The following is a 27,645-nucleotide window of genomic DNA, read 5'->3' on the forward strand; positions in this document are numbered from 1 at the left end:
AGCTTCTGTATGAATGCTATTTTGTATTGGAGCACATGTGTTGTATGTGTGTGTATGTGTGTATGCACACATTCGTATATGCTTAATGAATAAATTTGAATGGGCAACTATCGTAATGCCACATGAAATCCCATTATGTACAGAATAAAATACAAACATCTTACTCTGGCATTCAGAACTCTGTGGTAAGGGCTCAGTGTACTTTTCTTCACTTATTTCCCCCTGTATGCTTCTACATACCCTATATTCCACTCTTACTGAGCTGTGTGGTATTTGCCAAGTACTCTCTGAGTCTGTTTGCTTCCTTCAAAACCCCAAAATGATTCCTTCACTATCCCATTTCCCTCACCCATGCCCTCCTAATGCTCAACCATCTTCAAACTCCACTTCTTCACTGGGTGCAGTGGCTCATGGCTGTAATCCCAGCACTTTGGGAGGCCGAGACAGGCAGATCACCTGAGGTCAGGAGTTGAAGACCAGCCTGGCCAACATGGCAAAACCTCGTCTCGACTAAAAATACAAAAATTAGCCAGGTGTGGTGGTGGGCACCTGTAATCCCAGCTACTTGGGAGGCCAAGTCAGGAGAATTGTTTGAAATCAGGAAGCAGAGGTTGTAGTGAGCCAAGATTGCGCCATTGCATTCCAGCCTGGAAGACAGAGCGAGACTCCATCTCAAAAACAAAAAACAAGTTCCACTTCATTTTTTTTTATTATTATACTTTAAGTTTTAGGGTACATATGTGCAGCATGCAGGTTTGTTACATATGTATACATGTGCCATGTTGGTGTGCTGCACCCATTAACTCATCATTTAGCATTAGATATATCTCCTAATGCTATCCCTCCCCCTCCCCCCACCCCACAACAGTCCCTGGTGTGTGATGTTCCCCACCCTGTGTCCAAGTGTTCTCATTGTTCAATTCCCACCTATAAGTGAGAACATGCGGTGTTTGGTTTTTTGTCCTTGTGATAGTTTGCTGAGAATGATGGTTTCCAGTTTCATCCATGTCCCTACAAAGGACATGAACTCATCATTTTTTATGGCTGCATAGTATTCCATGGTGTATATGTGCCACATTTTCTTAATCTAGTCTATCGTTGTTGGACAGTTAGGTTGGTTCCAAGTCTTTGCTATTGTGAATAGTGCCGCTATAAACATACGTGTGCATGTGTCTTTATAGCAGCATGATTTATAATCCTTTGGGTATATACCCAGTAATGGGATGGCTGGGTCAAATGGTATTTCTAGTTCTAGATCCCTGAGGAATCGCCACACTGACTTCCACAATGGTTGAACTAGTTTACAGTCCCACCAACAGTGTAAAAGTGTTCCTATTTCTCCACATCCTCTCCAGCACCTGTTGTTTCCTGACTTTTTAATGATTGCCATTCTAACTGGTGTGAGATGGTATCTCACTGTGGTTTTGATTTGCATTTCTCTGATGGCCAGTGATGATGAGCATTTTTTCGTGTGTTATTTGGCTGCATAAATGTCTTGAGAAGTGTCTGTGCATATCCTTCGCCCACTTGTTGATGGGGTTGTTTGGTTTTTTCTTGTAAATTTGTTGGAGTTCATTGTAGATTCTGGATATTAGCCCTTTGTCAGATGAGTAGGTTGCAAAAATTTTCTCCCATTTTGTAGGTTGCCTGTTCACTCTGATGGTAGTTTCCTTTGCTGTGCAGAAGCTCTTTAGTTTAATTAGATCCCATTTGTCAATTTTGGCTTTTGTTGCCATTGCTTTTGGTGTTTTAGACATGAAGTCCTTGCCCATGCCTATGTCCTGAATGGTATTGCCTAGGTTTTCTTCTAGGGTTTTTATGGTTTTAGGTCTAAAATTTAAGTCTTTAATCTATCTTGAATTAATTTTTGTATAAGGTGTAAGGAAGGGATCCAGTTTCAGCTTTCTACATATGGCTAGCCAGTTTTCCCAGCACCATTTATTAAATAGGGAATCCTTTCCCCATTGCTTGTTTTTGTCAGGTTTGTCAAAGATCAGATAGTTGTAGATATGCAGCATTATTTCTGAGGGCTCTGTTCTGTTCCATTGGTCTATATCTCTGTTTTGGTACCAGTACCATGCTGTTTTGGTTACTGTAGCCTTGTAGTGTAGTTTGAAGTCAGGTAGTGTGATGCCTCCAGCTTTGTTCTTTTGGCTTAGGATTGACTTGGCGATGCAGGCTCTTTTTTGGTTCCATATGAACTTTAAGGTAGTTTTTCCAATTCTGTGAAGAAAGTCATTGGTAGCTTGATGGGGATGGCATTGAATCTATAAATTATCTTGGACAGTATGGACATTTTCACGCTATTGATTCTTCCTACCCATGAGTATGGAATGTTCTTCCATTTGTTTGTATCCTCTTTTATTTCATTGAGCAGTGGTTTGTAGTTCTCCTTGAAGAGGTCCTTCACATCCCTTGTAAGTTGGATTCCTGGGTATTTTATTCTCTTTGAAGCAATTGTGAATGGGAGTTCACTCATGATTTGGCTCTCTGTTTGTCTGTTATTGGTGTATAAGAATTCTTGTGATTTTTGTACATTGATTTTGTATCCTGAGACTTTGCTGAAGTTGCTTATCAGCTTGAGGAGATTTTGGGCTGAGACAATGGGGTTTTCTAGATATACAATCATGTCATCTGCAAACAGGGACAAAGTTCCACTTCTTCATAAGACCTTCCCTTGTCCTCTCAGTTGAAAGTAACCTCTAACTAACTAGGGAGAAATTAGGTGTCATTTCTCTGCTTTAATAATGGTAGTTCCACTAATTCTTGTATTACTATCACTTTTCAATAGGTTCTTTGACAATGTCACTAATAAGGATAGTCCATTGCCTTCAAATGTTCAGCAGGGTTCAAATGTGAGTGATGAAAAAACCAGTCATACTAGAGTGGATATTACAGATTTGATTAGAGAATCAAATGAGGTAAGTTTTTTCATGCCATAAATATATTACCTAGCATATTTAAAATGATTGAACTATGGTATATCTCTAGTGGTATATTAAGTGTAAGATAATAATGCAAGTAGACATACAACTTAAAATCCAACTTAACTTTCAAAATGAGTTCTGTGAACTGTTCCTGGGTTGTGTATCCTCCTCTGCCTCAATTTGTTTTTCATTAAATGAAATTAAATTCACTTGCTTTCACAGATAATGACCACTTTAAACATCTATCGCTGTATTAAAAGGTGAATTATTCTCATTATTATTATTCACTTCTTAGAGATTAAGAATTTTACCCATATTTTTGTACTTAGTCTATTCACATAGTAGATGGAATTCTCTCCAGTGAATATATTTAAAAACTGAAACGTGGGAGGTAAAAATTTGCAAAATCATTGAACAAGTCAGGAAATTACCTAGAAATAGAATCAAGGCCTCCAAGAATTGAGTCTGATAAAACTGAATTGTAAAAGAAGAAGTTGATGTTTATTGTGAGTGAGTATCCACTGAAATCATATCTCTTGCAGAAATATGGTAATATTCGCTATGAAGATATACACAGTATGCGCTGTCGAAATAGGTTGTATGTGATACAGACCCTAGAGGAAACAACAAAACAGAATGTGGTAAGTATGCAACCAATGGGGAAAAACCAGTTGAAGTAATTTTTTTTCTGTAACTTTCTTTAGAAATTATCTTCTGGGCAAATAAAATGAAAAGGACTAAACTTTTGAGCTAGATCCTTGCCAAGGTTTAGCCTATGGTAAATTCTTTTTTAGAGAAAATAAATTATTTTCTTCTGGTTGAATTATGTTGCTTTCTCCAACATGTTTTGTACTATTTGACCTTCAAGACCACTGAGACAGGGTCTCGCTCTGTTGCCCAGGCTGGAGTGCAGTGCCATGATCGCAGCTCACTGTAGCCTCTACCTCCTGGGCTCAAGAGATCCTTCTTCCTCAGCCTACCGAGGAGCTGGGACTACATGCACACACCACCATGCCTGGCTAATTTTTTAAATTTTTTTGTAGAGATAGGGTCTCAGTATGTTTCCCAGGCTGTCTCAAACCCATGGGCTCAAGAGATCCTCCTTGCCTAGGCCTCCCAAAGGGTTGGGATTACAGGCGTGAGCTACCACACCTAGCCTGCAGCTCAGTGCTGAATGCTATCATGTTGGCATTTAAGCATAACATATTTGTGATGTGCTGCATCAGTAAGAACAGCTGATCTACATAGTAGTCAGTGCTCCAATGAATATTATTATCCTTGGATACGTAAAGTAAATACTATGTTTTAAATACTTGTCTTTTTAATATTTGGATGGCTCCATAAGCAACTGTTAATACTGGTTGCCTTTGGTGAATCAGATTAATAGATTACTGGTCAGAAGGAGGAGAGTTTTACTTTGCTGTTTATATTCTTCTGTACTGTTTGAGCTTCTATCATGACCATGTGTTGTTTTTGTAAACCTACTTGCTTAAAGGCCAAGGTCCTCAGAGATACAAATCTGGGAAGATTAACATTTCTGAAGATTCCAGGTTTAGATTTCAATTGAATAATTCAGTGAGGTTACTGTGACATAGTTAGCATAGGGCCCCTTGTTTTAGTTTTTATATGTTAGCATTTTTAAAAATTTACTGAAGTAATACATGCTCACTGTAAATAATTTAAGCATTACATAAATGTAAGAAGTAGATTCCCCACCCCAGAAGTAACCATCTTAAAATAATTTGGCATATATCCTTTCAGATCTTTTACCTAGGTGTCTGCACACATGCATGTGTATTGGAAGGATATAGTTTTTGAAATGAGATCATACCAGTCACTTTGCTCTGCAACTTTTTTCATTCAGAAATAGATCATGATTATTGAATATCAGTAAATATAGATCTACCTCACTCTTCCTAATGCATTGAATAGTATACCATAATATGGATATGCTATAATTTATTCACTGCTGATGTACATTTAATATGTCTCCCTTTTTTGCTCTTACAAATAATACTTTATGTAAACATTCTTGTATATATATTCTTTGCAAGATAGATATCTGGAAGTGGAAGCTGGGTAAAAGTGTATGCCCATTTAAAATTTGACAGGTCCCTGCCAAATTATGCTTCAAAAGATTTTGCCAAATTGTAATCCCACCAGCAGCCTGTAAGAATGCCCCTTTCCCCACATTCTCACTAACACCAGATATTTAAAATCTTGAATTTGTTGACCAGGCATGGTGGCACACACTCGTAGTCCCAGCTGCTCAGGAAGCTGAGACAGGAGGATCACCTTGAGCCTGGGAGTTCCAGGCTACAGTAAGCTATAATCATGCCACTGCACTCCAGCCTAGGCAACAGAGCCAGACCTTGTCTCTAAAACAAACAAAACAAAACAAAATCTTCAATTTGTGCCAGTGTGATAGATCAAATATCACTTTTCATTTAGGGTTTCAATTCACTGATCACATGTGTTTATTAGCCTTTTTAATTTCTTCTCTTAATTGCCTATTCATAGCCTTTGCTTATTTTTCTATGAGATTGTCTTAAGTATTGATTTGTAGGAGCTCTTTTGACTGTTAGTAGTACTAGTTCTTTGTCAGCTATATTTGTGGCCTAATATTTTCCCCTAGTCTTATTATTTCTTTCATTATCCTTATAATGTTTTTCAGATTATACAAGTTACTAATTTCCATGAAGTCTTTCTCTTTTTTATTACATGGTATCTCGGTTTCATATCAAACTTAGCAGGCTTTCCCTATTTAAAATTATATAAATTATAAAAATATTTTTTCATATTGGCCTATAGTACTGGTATTGCTTTTTTAACATTTAGAACTTTAATACACCTAGAGTATATTTTTGTTTATTATGTAATATGTTTTTCCAACAGAAATCACTCATTTTCTAAAAACCAATTATTAAATAGTTTATCATCACAGTACTCTACTTTTTTCATATGCTAAATTCTTACATACATACATGGGCTTTATTTTTGGACTCTCTTTTTTTGTTACTACAACAGTACCACACTCTTTTAATTATCGTGGTTTGTCTACTTTGTAATCTGGTAAGGCTTTTATTCATTTTAACAATCTGTCTTTTTAAATGTTCTTTAGTAAGCATTTTTAGTTTTCATCATGTAGGTCTTACACATTTCTTATTGGGTTTATTCTACCCCTATATATTTTATGGTTTTGCTGCTAATATGAATGAGATCATTTTTCCTTTACATTGCCTAATTCTTTATTGGCTGTGTGTGTAAAAGTTATTGATTTGGGTATGTTGCTTTTCTAAGTGGTCACATTATTGACTCTCATTAATCGTACTATTTTTTTTTAGTTGACCTCGAATTTTCTGAATAGACAAGCATGTCATTTCCAGTCTTAGAATTTTGACCCTTCCTAACATTTATACCTCTTTTCTTTTTTCTGTGTTATTGCATTAGGTAGGATCTTCAGAGAATTATTGAATAATAGCAGTAGAAGCAGGCTTCCTTGTCTTATTCTTTTTTTTTTTTTTTTTGAGACTCAGTCTCACTCTGTCACCCAGGCTGGACTACAGTGGCACGATCTCAGCTCACTGCAACCTCCACCTCCTGGGTTCAAGCAATTCTCCTGCCTCAGCCTCCCAAGTAGCTGGGATTACAGGTGCCTGCCACCATGCCCAGCTAATTTTTGTATTTTTAGTAGAGATGAGATTTCACCATCTTGACTAGGCTGGTCTCAGACTCCTGACCTCAGGTGATCCACCCGCCTCAGCCTCCCGAAGTGCTGGGTTTGCAGGCATGAGCCACCACACCCAGCCGCAGGTTTGTTATATAGGTAAATTATGTGTCACAGGGTTTTGTGTACAGATTATCTCATCACACAGGTAATAATGGTACTCAATAGGTAGTTTTTTGATCTTCACCCTCCTCCCACCCTCCATACTCATGTAGGCCCCTGTTTCTATTGTTCCCCTCTTTGTGTCCATGTGTACTCAATGTTTAGCTCCCACTTATAAGTGAGAACATGCAGTATTTGGTTTTCTTTTCCTCTGTTAGTTCACTTAGGATAACGGTCTCCAGCTCCATTCATGTTGCTCCAAAAAACATAATATTATTCTTTTTTATGGCTGCATAATATTCCATGATGTATATTGACCACATTTTCTTTATCCAGTCTACTGTTGATGGGCATCTAAGTTGATTCCATGTCTTTGCTATTGCAAATAATGCTGTGACATACACATACATGTGTCTTTATGGTAGAATAATTTATATTCCTTTAGGTATATGCCCAGTAATGGGATTTCTGAGTTGAATGGTAGTTCTCTGTTAAGTTCTTTGTGATATCTTCAAACTGCTTTCCACAGTGGCTGACTTAATTTACATTTCCACCAGCAGTGTATTAGCATTCCCTTTACTCCACAACCTCATCAGCATCTTGTTATTTTTTGACTTTTTAATAATCACCATTCTGATTGTGTGAGATGGTATCTCATTGTGATTTTGATTTGCATTTCTCTAATGATTAGTGATGTTGATCATGTGCTTGTTGGCTGCATGTAGGTCTTCTTTTGAAAAGTGTCTGTTCATGTCCTTTGCCCACTTTTTTATGGAGTTGTTTGATTTTTGGGTTTTGTTTTTTGTTTTTGTTTTTGTTTTGAGACAGGGTCTTGCTCTGTCTCCCAGGCTGGAGTACAGTGGTGCGATCTTGGCTCACTGCAAGCTCCACCTCCCAGGTTCACGCCATTCTCCTGCCTCAGCCTTCCGAGTAGCTGGAACTACAGGCATCCGCCACCATTCCCAGCTAATTTTTTGTATTTTTAGTAGAGACGGGGTTTCACCGCGTTAGCCAGGATGGTCTCAATCTCCTGACCTCATGATCCACCCGCCTCAGCCTCCCAAAGTGCTGGGATTATAGGCATGAGCCACCACACCTGGCCTGGTTTTTAATTTTTTAAGTTCCTATGGATTCTGGATATTAGACCTTTGTCAGATGCATAGTTTGCAAATATTTTCTCCCATTCTGTAGGTTGTTTACTCTGTTGATAGTTTTACTGTGCAGAAGCTCCTTAGTTTAATTAGTCCCATTTGTCAAATTTTATTTTTGTTACAATTGCTTTTGGCATCTTTGTCATGAAATCTTTGCCACCGCCTATATCTAGAATGGTACTCCCTAGGTTTTCTTCAAGCCTTTTTATAGTTGTAGGTTTTACATTTAAGTCTTTAATCCATCTTGAGTTGATTTTTGTATATGGTGAAAGGTAGGGATCTAGTTTCAATCTTCTACCTATGGTTAGCCAGTTATCCCAGCACCATGTATTGAATAGGTTGTCCTTTCCCCATTGCTTGTTATTGTTGACTTTGTTAAAGATCAGATGGTTATAGGTGTGCAGCTTTATTTCTGGGCACTCCATTCTGTTCCGTTAGACTATGTGTGTTTTTGTACCTGTACCATGCTGTTTTGGTTACTGTAGCCTTGTAGTATAGTTTGAAGGTGAATAACGTGATGCCTCTAGCTTTGTTCATTTTGCTTAGTATTGCTTTGGCTATTTGGGCTCCTTTCTGGTTCCATATGAATTTTCTAGAATAGTTTTTTCTAATTCTGTGAAGAATGTCATTGGTAGTTTGATAGGAATAGCACTGAATCTGTAAATTGCTTTGGTTGGTATGGCCTTTTTAACAATATTGATTCTTCCTATCCATGAGCATGGAATGTTTTTCATTTGCTTGTGTCACTTCTGATTTCTTTGAGAAATGTTTTGTAATTCCCATTGTAGAGACCTTTCACCTCCATAGTTAGCTGTATTCCTAGGTATTTTACCTTTTTTTGGCTATTGTGAGTAGGATTGAGTTCTTGATTTGGCTCTCAGCTTGGACTTTGTTGGTATACAGAAATGCTACTGATTTTTGTATATTGATTTTTGTATTCTGAAACTTTGCCAAAGTTGTTTACTAAATCTAGGAGCTTTTGGGCTGAGACTGTGGGGTTTTCTACATATAGAATCATATCATCTGCAAATAGAAATAGTTTGACTTCCTCTCTTCCTATTTGGATGCCTTTTATTTCTTTCTCTTGCCCGATTGTTCAGGCTAGGACTGTCCATACTATGTTGAACCAGAGTGGTGAGAGTGGGCATCCTTGTCTTCTGGTTCTCAAGGGGAATGCTTCCAGCTTTTACCAATTCAGTATGATTTTGGTTGTGGATTTGTCATAAATGGCTCTTATTATTTTGAGATACAGTTCTTCAATGCCTAGTTTGTTGAGGCTTTTTAACACGAAGGAATGCTGAATCTTATTGAAAGCTTTTTCTGCATCTATTGAGATGATCGTGTGGTTTTTGTTTTAGTTCTGTTTTTGTGATGAATTGCATTAATTGATTTGTGTATGTTGAACCAACCTTGTATCCCAGGGATAAAGCATATTTGCTCATGGTGTGTTAGCATTTTGATGTGCTGCTAGATTTGGTTTGCTAGTAGTTTGTTGAGGATTTTTGCATCTGTTCTCCTCAAGGATATTGGCCTGAAGTTTTCTCTTTTTTTGTTGTGTCTCTGCAGTTATTGGTAGCAGAATGACACTGGCCTAAAAGAATGCATTAAGGAGGAGTCATTTCTCCTCAATTTTTTGCAATAGTTTCAGTAGGAATGGTACCAGCTCTTCTTTATATGTCTGGTAGAATTTGGCTGTGAATCCATCTGGTCCTGGGCTTTTTATGATTGGGGTGTGTGTGTGTGTGTGTGTGTGTGTGTGTGTGTGTGTGTGTGTGTCTGATTCAATTTTAGAACTTGTCTTTGGTCTGTTCAGGGTTTCAATTTCTTCCTGGTCCAATCTTGGCAGGTTGTGTGTTTCCAGGAATTTATCATTTCTTCTAGGTTTTCTAGTTTGTGTGCATAGAGGTGTTCATAGTAGTCTCTGAGGGTATTTTTTGTATTTCTGTGGGGTCGGTGGTAATGTCTCTTTGTCATTTCTGATTGTGTCTATTTGTATCATCTCTTTTTTCTTTATTAGTTTAGCTAGTGGTCTATCAGTCTTATTTATTCTTTTAAATAGCCAACTCATGGATTCATTGATCTTTTGTATGGGTTTTCATGTCTTGATTTCATTCAGATCAACTCTGATTTTGGTAATTTCTTGTCTTCTGCTAGCTTTGGGGTTGGTTTGTTCTTGTTTTCCTAGTTCCTCTAGGTGTGATGTTAGGTTGTTAATTTCAGATCTTTCTAACTGTTTTATGTGAGCATTTATGCTATAAACTTCCTTCTTAACACTGCTTTAACTGTGTACCAGAGATTCTGATATGTTGTGTCTTTATTCTCATTAGTTTTAAATAATTTCTTGATTTCTTCCTTAGTTTCATTGCTTACCCAAAAGTCATTCAGGAGCAGATTGTGTAATTTTTATGTGATTATATGGTTTTGAGCAATCTTCTTAGTATTTATTTTCATTTTTATTATGCTATGGTCCAAGAGTATAGTTGTTATGATTTGGGGTTTTTTGAATTTGCTGAGGATTGTTTTATGTCTGATTGTGTGGTTAATTTTAGAGTATGTGCCATGTGCAGACGAGAAGAATATATTCTGTTGTTTTGTGGGGAAAAGTTCTGTAGATATCTGTTAGGTCAATTTGGTCAAGTGTTGAGTTCAGGTCCCGAATATCTTTGTAAGTTTTCTGCCTTGATGATATGTCTAATACTGTCAGTGGGGTGTTGAAGTCCCCCACTATTATTGTGTAGTTATCTAAGTCTCTTTATAGGCCTCTAAGAACCTGCTGCATGAATCTGAGTGCTCCTGTGTTGACTGCATATATATTTAAGATAGTTGTCTTCTTGTTGACTTGAACCCTTTACCATTATATAATTTCTTTTTTGTTTTGTTTTGTTGTTGTTGTTGCTGTTGGCCTAAAGTCTGTTTTGTCTGAAATCAGAATAACAAGCCCTGCTTTTTTCTGTTTTCCATTTGCTTGGTAGATTCTTCCTCAACCTTTTACTTTGAGCCTTTGGATGTCATTGCATGCGAGATAAGTCTCTTGAAGACATCATACAGTTGCATCTCACTATCTTATCCAACTTGCCACTCTGTGCCTTTTAATTAGGGCAGTCTGGTTACATTCTGGTTAGCCTGTTTACATTCAAGGTTAATATTAATATGTGTAGATTTGATCCTGTCATCATGTTGTTAGCTGATTATTATGCAAAACTGATTGTGTAGTTGCTTTATTGTGTCAATAGTCTATGTACTTAAGTGTGTTTTTGTAGTGGCTGATAATCGTCTTTCCTTTCCATATTTAGCACTCCTTTCAAGACCTCTTGTAAGGCAGATCTAATGAACATGAATTCCCTTAGCATTTGCTTGTCTGAGAAGGTTCTTATTTCTCCTTTGCTTATGAAGCTTAGTTTGGCTGAATACGAAATTCTTGGCTGGAGTTTCTTTTCTTTAAGAATGCTGAATATAGGCCCTCAATCTTTTTTGGCTTGTAGCATTTCTGCTGAATAGTACACTGTTAGGCTAATGGGATTTCCTTTTTAGGTGACCTGCTCCTTATCTCTAGCTGCCTTTAATATTTTTTCTTTCATGTTGACTTTGGAGAATCTGATGATTGTGTGGCTTGGGGATGGTCATCTTATATAGTATCTTGCAGGGGTTCTCTGCATTTCCAGAATTTAATGTTGTCCTGTCTAGCAAAGTTGGGGAAATGTTCATTTATTTTTGTCTAAGTTAATTCAGAGAACCAGTCTTCGAGTTCTGAGATTCTTTCCTCAGCTTGGTCTATTCTGTTGTTAATGCTTGTGATAGTATTATGAAATTCTTGTTGGAAGTTTTTCAGCCCTATCAGATCAGTTTGATTCTTTCTTAAAATGGTCATTTTGTCTTTCACCTCCTATATCATTTTATTGTATTCCTTAGATTCCTTGGATTGGATTTCAACATTCTCCTGAATCTCAGTGATCTTCATTTCTATGTAGATTCTGAATTATATGTCTGTCATTTCAGCCATTTCAGCCTGGCTAAGAACCACTGCTGGGGAACTAGTGCAGTTGTTTGGAGGTAAGGTGACACTCTGGTTTTTTGAGTTGCCAGAGTTCTTGTGCTGGTTCTTTCTCATCTGTGTGAGCTGATATTCCTTTAACCTCTGAAGTTGTTTTCTTTGGATGGGTTTTTTTTTTTGCTTCTATCTTCTTTGATGCCCTTGGGGGTTTGATTGTGGTATAAGGTGGGTTCAGTTGACTGGCTTTGATTTTGAAGATTTCAGATGGCCAAGGCTCACCTGAGCTCTCCTGAGATGAGTGTGCTACCTCTGCGGGGCTGGTACCAGACCCCCAGCTTTGTTCTCTGGGCCCTCGGGGCTAGGAACCTGCTCTGCCAGAGAGGCCAAGGTGTTACCAGTCCACTGGCCTCAACACTACAATGGAGGTGCTAGCCAAAACACTTAGTCGGAGTGGTGGCGGTGGAATCCATGCTTGCTCGTGCATGCCAGCATCCGTGGCAGCGTGGCAGCGTGGCAGCGTACACATGCATTGGCTCAGGCTGGGTGCTGGTAGGAGCCTTTACCTTAGTTTTCACAGGTGGTGTATACTGGCAGAATATTTTAGTGTTGTCTTTTGGGCTGCAATCCAGTAGGTGGCGCTTAAGAGTGTTAGCCAGCAGATAGCTTCTTGCTCTGCTGCATGGCTCCGGGGTAATGGTCTGTGACTGGGGACAGGGAGATGGCCCATTCACCTAGTCCACCCCTGGGCCTTGGAGGAACCCCCTCTGATTACTGGCTTCATGCCCGCATTTCTTTTGTTGGGTGCTCTGGTCCACAGGGCTCCCTCAGGTAGGAGCCACAGTTGGCAAACAGGTCTTATCCTTACTGGGTCAGCCCTGTGGAGGGAGGCACACACCACCCCTCTATCAACCTGCGAACCTGGGTGTCTCGTCTCTCAGTGATGCTTGGGCACCACCTAAGCCAGAAAGTCCCGCCCAACTAGGAGCTGCGGGGGTGAGTAGTGTCACCTAATCTGCTGTCCAAGTGCATCCTGAGGGTACCAGGGGTTGCAGCTGCCAGCAGAGTTTAGGCAGAAGCTGGACCACTGGACTGGAAGCTCTAACAGGCATTGCTCACCTGGCTACCAGTGGTGGAGCGTGGTGGGGTCACCTGCCCTGCCTGTTGGGTGTTTCCAGTGACAACAGGATGTTGCAGCCACTGGCTGAGTTCAGGCAGAAGCGGGACATCTGGGCTGGAAGCTCCAGCAGGTGTTGCTCACCTGGCTACCAGTGACAGGAGTGGGTGGGGTCGTCCGCCCTGCCGTGTAGGTGTTTCATGGGACAACAGGAGGCTGCAGCCTCTGGCTGATTTCAGGCAGAAGCGGGAGTGCTGGGCTGGAAGCTGGCACCAAGCCTTGTCTGGTGAGGAGGGTGGACCAATCCTACTGTTCCCAGGCACCGTGACTGTGGCCTCTATTGGGGCTGTGGCGCTGGTGTTGGTCTGTTCCGGGATCCGAGGCTTGCAGAGGTCCCCTTGGACTTAAGAGTTGCCTCCGCAAACCATCTGGGTGGCTCTCTGCCTCAGTTTAGAGGTGAGGTGGGAGGATGAGAGTGGCGAGTAGGGGGTTAGGGCAGGGGAATTCTCCCACTCCCAGCCTTACACAGATCCCCATGGAGAGTGTGAATTACCCTCTCCCGTATTGGGGAGCTTCTCCTGACTCCACATTGATGCCAGATAGGCTGCTGCCCAGCTTCACTCCTCTCTGCTCTCTGTGTCCCCTTGCTGCTTTGATGGTTCCCAGTGTGGTTTCTTAGATGATCGGCTTTTAGGGTCAGTGTTCACTAAACCCTTTGTTTCCCCTCCATAAGAGAGCAGCACCTATGATCTGCTTCTAGTTTGCCATATTGGCCCCTCCCATGCTGGGCACCTTTTTGTTTTTGTTTTTGTTTTTGTTTTGAGACAGTCTCACTCTGTCGCCCAGGCTGGAATACAGTGGCATGATCTCAGCTCACTGCAACCTCTGCCTCCTGGGTTCAAGTGATTCTTGTGCCTCAGTCTCCCGAGTAGCTGCGATTATAGGCATATGCCACCACACCTGGCTAATTTTTGTATTTTTAGTAGAGACAGGGTTTCACCAAGTTGGCCAGGCTGGTCTTGAACTCCTGGCCTCAAGTGATCTGCCTGCCTTGGCCTCCCAAGTGCTGGGATTACAGGCATGAGCCACCATGCCTCTGCTGGGCACTTTAAATGACCTCTGTATCCATACTTAAATTATCCACTTCTCAATGATAGTCATTTGTGATTTCTTTCATCTCACTTGCCAGAAATGTATCTATCTTATTGATTTTTTCAGTAAACCAACTCTTAATTTTATTTACTGTGAGTCTACTGGTTTTTCTTAATTTTCCCTATTTCATCAATTCTAGCTTTTTTCTTTACCTTTGTTTTCAAATTTCTTAGATACCATAATGATTGTACCATTAGTCCTTCTTCTTCATGGAATAGGATAAAAGTACATGTTTTCTAAGCTTATTACTTCTTGGATTATGTTTTTTGGCATAGAGAGGGAATGTACATCTCCCAATGCCTTTGAAGTACTTAATAGCAACCTCACATGATGGCTAGATATGCTGCTTATGTGGCAAGAGAGGAATATATGGAATAGGACTTAGAATACTGTTACTTATATTTATAGACTTTAGGTGGCTGTTCTTTGGCAGTGATTTCTGAGTATGAAGAGATGAATATCAAAGTACATATTAGAGTAGAACTGAACTAGTCTACTACTACTTTTTAAAAGGATAAAATAGATAATAACTTTATAATATAATAACTTATAATAACTTTTTATTATTCATTTAAGAAGTTAAAAGACAAATATTTTCTTCTAGCAGAGAGAGACTCTAAGGTAATTCAAAGAGAATTTCTTTACTGCAATGTTAAATTCTGTGTACTAAATTGCTTTTAATCTTTTTAAAGTTGCGTGTTGTATCACAAGATGTGAAATTGAGCCTTCATGAATTGGATCAACTTTATGTCATCTTTAAGGTACTGTTGTTCTTCTTTAAATGAAAAATAATGCTTTTTTTAGCAGAATTGTATCACAGCCATTCTAATTATTTTTATCTTTATTTTAGCAGACATGGTTTTTAAAATCTTCCAAAATTACTTTTTCTAATTAGTAACTTTCCTTTTTTTATTTTTAATAGAAAGAGCTGTTTTTATCTTGTTATTGGTGTTTGGGTTGTCCAGTATTGAAGCATCATGACCCCAGTCTGCCATATTTGGAACAGTATCAGATTGACTGCCAGCAGTTCAGAGCGTTGTATCACTTGTTGTGTCCCTGGGCTCATTCTGCAAATAGAGACTCACTAGCTTTATGGACATTCAGATTGTTAGATGAAAACTCTGATTGCCTTATAAACTTCAAAGAATTCTCCTCTGCAATTGGTAAGATGATTTTTTTAAGCAAAAAAAAAAAAAAAAGGTGCTCCTAGAAATACTTAGTACTGCCTATTATTGCCAATTTAGTCAGATTATATCACCATGGGTTACAGTGTGTTTAGCTTTAGTAATAAATGGACCCTTTTCTGCATTTGTTGCTAAATCTAAGTATTTTGGTATTATTTTCCCCAACCCTTTCAGAAAAGCAAGCTGTTAGATGTGAGTGTTTTAAGGGTTAACATAAGGAAGATAACATCCCAATTTTCCCACACTCAGATGCATGGGTACTACCGAAGGACTTCCCCCACCCCACCGACCTCCCCGTAAAAATTCAACCACATAGCCTAGAAGAGTGGTAGATAAATACCCAGCAAACATGTTGTACCTACAGATAGTCAAGATGTTGTACCTGTAGATATTGTTCCTTTGCTTTTCCAGATACGCCAGCATGCTTTCTTATCAGGGATCGCCCCTTGAAGAACAGTTCTTTCCTGCACAGGCCTCATTCAAAAGAAAAGAGAAATCTAAGATTGGGGGAAAGGAGCTAGGAAAGAGAACATTTTACTTTTTTGATAAAGAGTATTTTGCTTATACAGTTATACACTTTAAGGAGAGCATCTGACTGACTAGGTGGTTGTTTAATTGTTAGCTTAAGTAACAGGTTTCTAAATCCTAATTTTTGACTAATATCTATATCTTAATTAATCTTTGTTGCTGAAATTGATTGAGTGTTCTTTAGATACATGATTATTTACAATTGAATTTTATTGAACAGACATAATGTACAATGGAAGTTTTACTGAGAAGCTTAAGCTGCTTTTTAAGCTACATATTCCTCCAGGTAAGAGTTTACCAGTCTTTAACGATGTACAGCAGGAATTTATTCCATTTTAGCAAGTATAATTACAGATTTTTTAACAACTAAACTAATTTTCAACATGATATAAGATCGTTGCTTCATTGTGGCCCTCAAATTATATTATGACTACTTTTGCTGATATAGATACAGTGATCTTCTATGGAAGAGATTCTGTGTAACATATGGGCCCACAAGTTTCCTTCCTGTTAGTAGTCAATTTAATGATAAGTAGTTTGTATATAAGAATTACATATCATTTGATTGTTGGTATAATGTTGAATTGTTGTTGTTGTCATTAGAGTGGAAATTAACTTTAGACAAACTACCAAACTTGCAAAATACTACAAATTATTCAGAAAAATGGGACAAGGCAGCAGGGATATCAAATATTTTTAAAAGGAAGCACAATAAACGCTATCATTTATTAAGCACTTGTTCTGTCAAGACATTAACTGTACATGCATTTTTTAAATTTAATTCTCACAATATCCCTGATAGGTGGTATTATCCTTCCAATTTTGATGATAAGGAAACTGAGAGCTGGAAAGATAAAAATGTGCCAAAGATCACATCGCTAATAAATTGCATAGCAAACTGAAGTCTGACTCCAAAGCTTACATTTCTTTATATTCTTCCGTACTACCTCAAAATTGCCACACCATTCAGTTTACTTGTTTTTCCCACTGACCTGAAGAGGATGCCTTGCCAAGGCCTGATCCCTACTTTGTGAAAACAGTCTTAGGCTTTAAACTGAAGGAGCATTGCAAAAAGTACCTTTTAGCCGAGATGGGGTAATTCACAAAAACAAACAGCACCTCATAATTTGTTTAAATCTACACCTGGGATCCCTTTTCAGCTTTTCTCAGGATAGCCAGGAAACATTCTTTACCACACCAACAAGGTAAAGGCCATCTTTAACCCTTCACACACTCAAATCACAAACACAGCATTGAAAACAAAAGACAAATCACCTAAAAATTTAATTATAAAAGGAGTTTCCATTGTCAAATCAGGCTACTGTTAGAATGTTTGATATTGTCATCAACTATGCTTTTAACAGAGGGATAAAAAATAGGAAAAACATTATGTACCTGTTAAAGCACAAGTAGAAAGTAAACCAAAGCACCCAACTTTCTGTTTTCCTTATTATTGAGGATGTTTTTTAAATGGCTGAGGTCACATTTTCAGAGATCTCTAAATGCCAGATTTAAACAATTTCAACTTTTAATAGCTCTTGGAAAACCATTAAAAAAACAAGTAGGAAAAATAATAGAACTCAAAATGATCAACTACTTCTCGTATTTACTATATTTTATATATATTACATATATTACAGTATAATTACTATATATTACAGTAGAGTAGAACCACTTCTGTATTTCTCCACTGACATCTTTCTTATACAGAAACTCTTTAACACCCAGATTTGCCTGACCCATTATGAACCTCGTCTCTGCCCCTGGTTGTTAATAAATGTAATTTGGGTTATTTATATGTTTTCAGCTTATACTGAAGTGAAATCTAAGGATGCTTCAAAAGGAGATGAACTTTCCAAGGAAGAATTACTTTATTTCAGTCAGCTCCGTGGTAAATACCTGTTTAAAATTTTAACTGTTTTGATGATTAGTCACCCATAAAGATCTTGCTGACTTAGATATACTTTACCCAGCTAAAATTGGGCTTCATTTTACCTTATACTTCTTTTGTATTACCACAGCACTTAGCATGGTCCATAAATGTTTGACCGGTTAACCAAATTGCATTTTGGTGCTTTGATTTGTGGAATTTCTTGCTTATTGGACACTCAATAAAGTATTTTGTTTCTACTTACGTTGCAGAAATTTCTAAAATGTATTAGACCATTTTCATGCCTTGATAAAGTACAATAGAATCTTTGATGATTAAAGGCCACAGCTATTTTTCAAACAGTGAACACTTGTTATAAATCACTGTAGGTGTAGGAGACAGGGATGAGTCTCTCTCCAAGACAAAATTTAAAGTGATATGAGTTTATTTTTGTGTCCTTTAGTTTATTTTAGTAAATATTCAATGTCCTATAGAGGGATGAACCCTGATTAATGTATATTTGTGGTTATTATATGTTAAAGTGTTTGAACATTAAGTTTGAAGGGACCTTACAAATCATCTAGTCAAGTCTCTTCCTTTTATAGATAAAGGCACTAAGGCCCAGAGAGAAGTGACTTGTGCAAGGTTTCACACTGAGTTATTGCCACAGTCAGGGCTTTGTAGCACACTCTTCTGACGTCCAGTATGTGCTTTTTTTCCCCGATAATAAAAGTAATATAACTTTATTTAAAGAAAGGCACAAAGAAGAAAATACCACCCAGAAATAAATACTTAATATTTGGTATGCTTCCTTCTAAGATTTTTTAAAATACGGATTTTCCCCCAATGTTCTTTTTACTGTGAAAGTTTTGGAATATTTTGTCTTCTGATGATAGGTCAAGTCAGCTAAAATTTGTTTGCAGAATTGAATAAAATAATGTGCTTATACGTCTATATGAAACATTATTTTGCTTTCAAAGAGTATTTGTTAAACCTCTTACAGAATGCAATTACATCTTTTCTTCTAGTTTCCAAGCCTGCAAATGAGAAGGAAGCACAATCAGCAAAACACAGCCCTGAAAAAGGTACTATGATCTAGGAGTTATCATTTAATTTATTTAGTTATTTTTTATGTAAATAAGGATAGCTACAAAGGGGGAAAAGGTGGATTCCTTTTAAAGGCTATTGATGTCTCAGAAATTATAGAAAATATGATAGTAAATGACCCATATTCATTTAATTTTATTATTTTTAAAAGATTTGTTAATTACAAAAGTAATAGATAATTCTTGGAAAAGAAATTCAGACAGTACATAAGTCCTTTTGCCTTCACTCAACCCTACCCGAAAACATTTTTGTCTATATCCTTTTCAGATCTATTTCTATGTATACACAATGTATGCGGACATCTCTCTTTTCAAAAAAAAATTCCACAAGTACTGTTTTATAATTTCCTTTTTTGATTTTGCAATATATCATGGACATCTTTTCATGTCAGTACATTTGTATCTTAAACTCTTTGAATGAATAAGTAGTGTTTCCAATTTTTGAAAAAGAGCTACTACAGACCACTTTGTTTTGTTTGTTTTGAGATGGAGTCTTGCTCTGTCGCCCAGGCTGGAGTGCAGTGGCATGATCTCAGCTCACTGCAACCTCCGCCTTCCAGATTCAAGCCATTCTCCTGCCTCAGCATCCCAAGTAGCTGGGACTACAGGCGCCCGCCACCACACCCGGCTAATTTTCATATTTTTAGTAGAGACAGGGTTTCACCATGTTGGCCAGGCTGGTCTCGAACTCCTGGCCTCAGGTGATCTGCCCACCTCAGCCTCCCAAAGCTCTGGGATTACAGGCATGAGCCACCGCGCCCAGCCCACTTTGAAACAATATATGCATATTAAGAACATAATATAGAAGCTGTTTTAAACTTAATAGTGTACATGAGAATGACTGCATAAAATTTGCATTATTAAGTCGGGGTGTATTGTTTTAATCTAAATATGTCCTTTCTCCCTCTCTCGCCACATATTCCCTAGTTCCCAACCTTCCTAAAGTAAACGTTTTAGTCTAAACAGAAATGGGAAAAGTATTCTGAGAGGCAGTGGGTGAAATGAAAGGTAATTTCAGATCATTTCCTGGATTAAAAAAAATTGGAATCTTATATCTCAGTGAAATACCTTTTAATCATAATTATTAATTTTGAACTTTGGGAAAGTATAGTGGGCTGTTCCTTATGAAATGGTTTTACTCCCTTTCTTCAGGCAAAGGGAAAATTGATATTCAAGCATATCTAAGTCAATGGCAAGATGAGCTTTTCAAAAAAGAAGAAAACATTAAGGATTTACCAAGAATGAATCAGGTATAGCATTTTTAAAAAGAAAATTCTAAGTTCTTGCTTTTTTGTATGGATGTGGGTGTAACCTCTAAAATAGCTAACATGCTATTCCCAAAATAGTTAAATAATCTATGTATTATCTCTCTAAGTTTCAGATGAGCATGGAAGAGTGGGGAGAAATGTTTTAATGATTTTTTTATTTTTAACACTCAAATGTGTCCAGTGTTTCAGAGAATTCTTCTGCTGTGACATGTACCTGCAGAAAAAAAATGTATGTGTAGTATATTTCCAACTTTATTGGAAATGTTCATTTATTCAGTAAACATTTGTTTACTGTATACCAGATACCAAACCCAGTGGTAGGTACTGGGAATGATAAATTACTGAGATGGGTCACACCCTGGTTCCTACTGATCTTATATCTGAACATAATTTCAAGTTCATCTCTTTCTTATACACTGCCTAATCAAAATACGTTTTTCTTTTTTTAATTAAAATCAGGTTAGTACAGATACTGAGGATCCCGAGAACTTTACCAAAAATGAAAACTATCAAATAACTTCATATTTTTCAGTGGACTATATCATTTGACAATTGAATAAGTACTTTCTAAAATGAGTCAGTATGATATATTTAATCTAGAATTACTATAAATGAACAGTACTATTGTTTAGGGAAAAATTCTTTCAAACTGCCTTTTTTCCTCTACTCTCACACCACAACAATAACAATCATCAACATAGAAGAAAATGTCTGTGGCCAAATGTGTGGGAGTCTTCCCCCCTACCAAGCAGCAGATACCAGCTGAGTGTCCTCCAATTAAATTCCAACACTATCTACCTAGAAATAGTATGAGATCCCACAGGTTGAGTGTTCAGTCCCCAAGACTGCTCCCTCCTTTCCCCCAGTAACAAGTCTGAGCCTCCTGAACTTCTGGCTGACCAACTTCAAGTTGGGGTTCCCACTATCCCTTCTTTGAGTTCGATTAATTTGCTACAGAGAGACTTACAGAACTCAGAGAAATAGTTATATTTACTGGTTTACTAAGAAGGATATTTTAAGGAATACAAATAAACAGCCAGAAGAAGAGATACATAGGGCGAGGTCTGGAAGGGTCCCAAGCGCAGGAGCTTCTGTCCCCATGGAGTTGGGGTGCACCACCCTCTAAGAAGGATATTTTAAAGAATACAAATAAACAGCCAGAAGAAGAGATACATAGGGCGAGGTCTGGAAGGGTCCCAAGCACAGGAGCTTCTGTCCCTGTGGAGTTGGGGTGCACCACCCTCCCGGCATGAGGATGAGTTCTTCTTTACCTTCCTCCTGTCAGCCTCCATGCATTCATCTATCAGAAGCTCCCTGAACCCAGTTATCTTGGGTTTTTATGGAAGCTTCATGATGTCAGCATTCCTTCCCCTAAGGGTATGAGGTAGGACCCTTTCTAGGGAGGGTTTTAAGGCCAACTGTCAGAAAGCTACTCTGGAGGATGAGGCAGGAGAATCACTTGAACCTGGGAGGTGGTGGTTGCAGTGAGCCGAGATTGCACCATTGCACTCCAGCCTGGGCGAGCTGAGATTTCACCATTGCACTCCAGTCTGGGCGAGCCGAGATTTCACCACTGCACTCCAGCCTGGGTGACAAGAGCGAAACTCTGTCAAAAAGAAAGAAGGAAGGGGAGGGGAGGGGGAGGGGGAAGGAAGAGGAGGGGAGGGGGAGGGGGAAGGAAGAGGAGGGGAGGGGGAGGGGGAAGGAAGAGGAGGGGAGGGGGAGGGGGAAGGAAGGGGAAGTGGAGGGAAAGGGGAGAGAAGGGAAGGAAAGGGGAAGGGAGGGAGGGAGTGAGGGAGGAAGGGAGGGAGGGAGGAAGGAAGAAGGGAAAGGAAAGGAAAGGAGGAAGGAAAGAAGGAAGGAAGAAAGGAAGGTTGGAAGAAGATTAGAGTGAGGAGAAGATTCTGTTTTCTGAGGCCTGCCCCTGTGGCCTAATACACACAACATTATAAGAAAAGACTGTAACAAAGGACTATGGGAGTTGTGAACTAGGAACCCAGAAAAATATAAAATATTATATATATATATATATATTTAAAATATAGGAACACTAGAACTGTAGATTAATGAAGGAAGAAAAATGTTTGTTACAATATATTATCATGAAGTGTATCTTTTGTATTTGCTTTTTGTTTACAGATAAACTTTTCTGGTAGGATGATTGACTTGTAGAATTCTTATGTTGGAATTGTTTTGTAAATTGACAGGTATCTTCTAGGAATATCTATGGATCATCAAGGTGCAATTAGCAGGCAAACCAGTTTATCTATCAACTTAGGCCCCACTTCAGCCTTTAAAGAGAAACATGTCCAAATGTGTTCTTTGGACTGGGCACGGTGGCTTATGTTTGCAATCCCAGCACTTTGAGATGCCAAGGTGGAAGGTTTGCTTGAGTCCAGGAGGTCGAGGTTGCAGTCAGCTGTGGTCGTGCTACTGCACTACAGTCTGGGTGACAGAGAAAGACTCTGTCTCAAAAAGAAGAAAAAAATGTGTTCCTTGGAGTCACCTTGCATTACTAGATAGTCCCAAAACTCATTCTTCCTTAAATTTAAGTCATTCTGGCTGAGCTACCCACTCCAGCCATTTCAGATTAAGTGGAACTCATTTTTAATTGTTAGGATTGGTTAATGAATTAATGATTTATGTGTAGGGAAATATGGTGTAACCATAATAGGTCCTTTACCTGATGTACACAGCAAGTCAGTACACCGAGACATCAGGTTGCAGCAGAGAAAGAGGTTTGATTGTAGGGCTGCTGAATAAGATAGGAGGAGGCCTCAAATCCGTCTCCTCGAGGAGTTTGAGACTAGGATTATTAAGGGCTTTGGAGTGGGCCAAAGCGTGGAGATCATTGGTCGAAGAATGCAGGGTGTAGTCATTGGGCAGGGAGATGAAGAAACTATTCTCATGCTGGTTTTGTTCTTCTGTTGGAGTCTTCAAACTGGTTTGCATCAGCTATTTTGCTGGAATTCAGGATTAAACATCCTAAACAATTCTTAAACAAAAGTCTTATGATTCTAATGTCAGTGACTTTTCATTCCATGGAAGCAGAAAGAAGTGCAGCCTAATTTATGCATAATTATAACTATATTTCTGTCCAGAATTCTTGTTCATCCTCTGAGGACAGCTTCAAAGGGACTTTGCCTAATTAGAAGTACCACCTGGCCAGGCACAGTGGCTCATGCCTGTAATCTGAGTGCTTTGGGAGGCCAAAGTGGGAGAGGGTCATTTGAGTCTAGGAGTTTGAGATCAGCCCAGGCAACATAGTAAGATCCTGTCTCTACAAAAAATGTGAAAATTAGCCAGGCATGGTGGCATGTGCCTATAGTCCTAGCTACTTGGGAAGCTGAGGTGTGAGGATCACTTGAGCCCAGCAGTTGGAAGCTGCAGTGAGCTATGATTGCACCATGGTACTCAAGCCTGGACAACACAGCAAGACCTTGTCTAGGGAAAAAAAAATAGCACCTAACTTTTAAGTAATGCTGGCAGGCAAACAGTCCAGGAATTAGTCTGGATAAAATGTACTATTAGGCAATAAGTGAGAGCACCTAAATGAAATTTTCTTCCATGGTTCATACTCATCTTTTTTTTAAGATGGAGTTTCTCTCTTGTTGCCCAGACTGGAGTGCAATGGCACGATCTCGGCTCACTGCAACCTCTGCCTCCATGGTTCAGGCGATTCTCCTGCCTCAGCCTCCCAAGTAGCTGGGATTGCAGGTGCCTGCCACCACGCCCAGCTAATTTTTTGTATTTTTAGTAGAGGTTTCACCACGTTGGCCAGGCTGGTCTCGAACTCCTGACCTCAGATGATCCACCCGCCTCGGCCTCCCAAAGTGCTGGGATTACAGGCATGTGCCACCACGCCTGGCCCATACTCACCTTTCTAGAACCAATATTTATTTTGGGATTAATCACCAGTTCTTATAACTTCTAGGGTGAAGCTTCTATGGTACAAATCCTATATAGGAGACTATTCACTTCTAAGTTCTCCTTATATTTGCTAAGTCTAATATTCAAACGTGCTATTTTCAACTTGCGTCTTCTAGTCTCAGTTTATTCAGTTTTCGAAGACCCTCTATAACTTATTTCATGAGGACCCTGAAGAAGAATCATTATATCAAGCCATTGCTGTTGTTACCAGCCTTTTACTCAGGATGGAAGAAGTTGGAAGGAAACTACATAGCCCTACATCATCAGCCAAAGGATTCTCTGGTACTGTCTGTGGTTCTGGAGGACCCAGTGAGGAAAAAACAGGGAGCCACTTGGAGAAAGATCCTTGTTCCTTTAGGGAGGAACCTCAGTGGTCATTTGCATTTGAACAGATTCTTGCATCGCTGTTGAATGAACCAGCATTGGTGAGGTTTTTTGAGAAACCCATAGATGTAAAAGCCAAGCTGGAAAATGCAAAAATTTCTCAGTTAAGGTCTAGAACCAAGATGTAAATCCCTAGGAATTGCCTATCATAGACAAGTTTACTAACATTCCTGTAGCTGTCAGCTTGATTCCTGTGAGTAGGGCTCAGGGATTTATCTTGTTACTAATGTGTCTGAAGGCCAAAATATATATCCAGAAGCACAATGTATCATTCCTTTGTTGTTGATAATGGGCTTTGTTAGCACTTTTTTAAAAAACAAACAAAAAAAAAACAAACAAAAAAACAAGCAAACCACATTTGTTATCTCAAATTTTGATGATATTCTCAAATACAAATATACTTTTTTATGTTTCACAATATATGCAATATCAGGGGAATATGCTAAATGTTACCACCAGAGGGCATAAGCATATCACTTTTACTAAGGAAATTACTAGCTTGTGTTGCTATTTACATATGAATTACTGATTATTTTGAAAAGACGGTGTTATGCTTGGGTGTTAGTGAGGCTGATATGTCATGTCAATCGACAAACCCTACTTTCCAAATTATCTAAAAGATTACCATTTGGGGCCCTTGTTTTCAAGTTATCTGACTGAAATATTATTAATTTTTTAAAGTTAATCTCATTCAGTCTTCTAGTAATAAATGCTTTTTTAAGTACCTTCTACAGTCTTCCTACCTGAGGGGTTCAGAGGCTGCTGACTCACACTGCTAACTCTGTTACTGATAAAAGCAAATCAATAACTCTAAATTCTGGGCTGATATAAAGAAAAAAACAATATTGGATTTGGATTTAAGCTGGGTAAAATCAGCCTTCTGAGAAGGGCTAAGAAACAGTTCGATTAACTATATAGGTCTTTCATTAGACCGAGAAATCACTAGAAATTCTGGGCACTGCTGTTTGTGGCATTTGTCTCAGAGTAGCTTATGATTGTTTTGGTTCTAGCTTTAGATTTTGGATTTTCACCAGTCATGTGTTAATTTACATTAGATAGTAAAGAATGGCTACACTAAGACTGAATTATCTTATTAGTCTGGCAAGCACATAAAGTATACTTGTATCTAATGATTGCCAAGGTAACAGAATTGCTGACATCTGTCTAAAAAGTTTTGACTATCCAATTTAGATGTGTAATTTCTATATACTTTATGCTGTTTATATTTCAATCATTACACAGAGAGTCCATTTAGAGATAATGGGCTTTGTTAGCACTTAAAAAAAAAAAAGCAAACCACACTTGTCCACTGTCCTGTGCTATTCCTACCAAGGACAATTTATTAATCAATTGACTTAGAAAACTGGGGGAGAAATCATTCATTGGAGCTTCTTTCTTTACAAAAGACTTTGGTTATAAGCCTTTTAACTTTTCTGGGTGTGAAACCATGAAAGGGCAGACCTCCTTCAGAGTGACTCAAGAGGTCTCCCTTTCTTGGAGGGAGTTGGTACAGTCAGCCTTTGGGAAGAATCCACTGTGAACAAAGGGGCTTCATCGCCCACAGAATATGTTATTTTCAAAGAAGTTCAAGAATTTTCAAGTTGAGCCTTTGAAAATCCCATAAATTGGTTTTAGCTAAACACTTACTAGTAGTGTCTTTAAATTATTTAATCAACCTTGTCTTTTCAAGGAAATTACCACTTAAAGAGATAGTTGGTAAATAAACATCTATGCCTTTTCTCAGAAATGATTTGCTGAACTATGTCCATATTTTAGAGCTTAGTTAATAGTTTATATGGAAACTATTATACATCTGCTATTATGCAATGATTGTTAAATTATACTGAAGTAGCTCTAGAAAGACACATGTATACAAGGCACTATTGTACACACTTTGCTGAATATTTTGTCAGTTGTATTTACAAAGAAAGGTACTTTCTTAAGAGCATATATGTTATTAATATTTGATATGATTTTAAAATCAGAATAGTACAGGTTACTGAGTATTATACTTTAGGCTAGGTTAATTAAAATTGAATACTGAAAGAGATTTTTTGAGTTGCAAAAAGTTTATAAATGCAAAGCAAAAAGAAAACATTTATTTTCTGAGTCTGCAGGAGAAACAAACTAAACATTATAGTTTTATAGCTGCTATCTTGTTAACCAAACAGGTTGTTCATAATATTAAAAATCTTATGTAGTTGTGTTAAACTGAACCAGTTCATTATACCTTATGCATTAAATTAAATATGTTATAAGGTGGCTTTACTTGTCTTTATAAAAATAAATATATCTACTAAACATGAAAAATGGTTTACTTAAAAAGATTAATATTATTTATTATGATGTCTTTTTTTCCTTTTTCTTTTCTTTTCTTTCTTTTTCTTTTTTTTTTTTATGGAGACAGGTCTCAATCTGTCACCCAGACAGACAGGTCTCATTCTGTCACCCAGATTGGAGTACAGTACAGCCTTGATCTCCCAGGCTCATGCAATCCTCATGTCTCAGCCTCCCAAGTAGCTGAGACCACAGATACACACCACAATGCCTGGCTTATTTATTTATTTATTCATTCATTCATTCATTTATTTATTTATTGGTAGAGATGTGGTCTCCCTATGTAGCCCAGGCTGTTCTCAAATTCCTAGGCTCAAGCAATCCTACCGCCCCAGCCTCCCAAAATGTGGATTACAGGTGTGAGTCACCATGTTCAGGCTTTTTTTTTTTCTTTTTCTAAATTTCAGTTCACACGGAGCTATGATGTATTTTTACTTACACTTCACTCAGATATCACTTGAGGACTTCCCTCTTGTATCAGAATTCAATTGCAGAGAGCTAATTCACTCTAGTTAGTTTAATCAGGAAAAGATTTATTACTGGATATCAAGTGGCTTACATAATTATCAGGAGGATGGACTAAATTGAGCTTTCAAGAACAACTTCCAAAGACACACCACTATCAGGCCACCAAGGGAATTGCTAACTCTTCAGTGGTAAGGACAGTGCTACTTCCTACTGCTGTCATAAAAAGCCATCACTACTGCTGCTACCTCAGGAACCATGCTTCAACTGCTGTGATTTACACTAGCAAAATAGATGCCAGGCACCCTGCCTCTCATCAACCACAAACTGATGACTAAATTGCAATAGAACAGCCAAACATCTTCACAACTATGTTTACCAGCAGAAATGGCAGAAACATAGCCAACAC

The 27,645-nt window shown here is 38.3% G+C and overlaps 1 protein-coding gene across 4 annotated transcripts in view; it reads left to right on the forward strand.

Annotated features, from left to right (window-relative positions):
• TBC1D8B (TBC1 domain family member 8B) overlaps positions 1-26,744 on the forward strand; it is a 68,365-nt gene extending 41,621 nt beyond the window's left edge. For all 4 annotated transcript variants that reach the window (XM_054472217.2, XM_063660657.1, XM_063660658.1 and 1 more), the window contains exons 13-21: positions 2,792-2,921; positions 3,470-3,568; positions 14,857-14,925; positions 15,087-15,327; positions 16,097-16,162; positions 17,684-17,767; positions 18,775-18,831; positions 20,005-20,102; positions 24,167-26,744. In XM_054472217.2, the coding sequence (XP_054328192.1) occupies positions 2,792-2,921; positions 3,470-3,568; positions 14,857-14,925; positions 15,087-15,327; positions 16,097-16,162; positions 17,684-17,767; positions 18,775-18,831; positions 20,005-20,102; positions 24,167-24,562 (1,240 nt within the window). In that variant the 3' untranslated portion in view covers positions 24,563-26,744. The remainder of the gene's footprint in view (positions 1-2,791; positions 2,922-3,469; positions 3,569-14,856; positions 14,926-15,086; positions 15,328-16,096; positions 16,163-17,683; positions 17,768-18,774; positions 18,832-20,004; positions 20,103-24,166) is intronic.
• Positions 26,745-27,645: the final 901 nt, after the last annotated feature.

The sequence above is a fragment of the Pongo pygmaeus genome, chromosome X (assembly GCF_028885625.2).
Source record: "Pongo pygmaeus isolate AG05252 chromosome X, NHGRI_mPonPyg2-v2.0_pri, whole genome shotgun sequence".
NCBI classification, from domain to species: domain Eukaryota; kingdom Metazoa; phylum Chordata; class Mammalia; order Primates; family Hominidae; genus Pongo; species Pongo pygmaeus.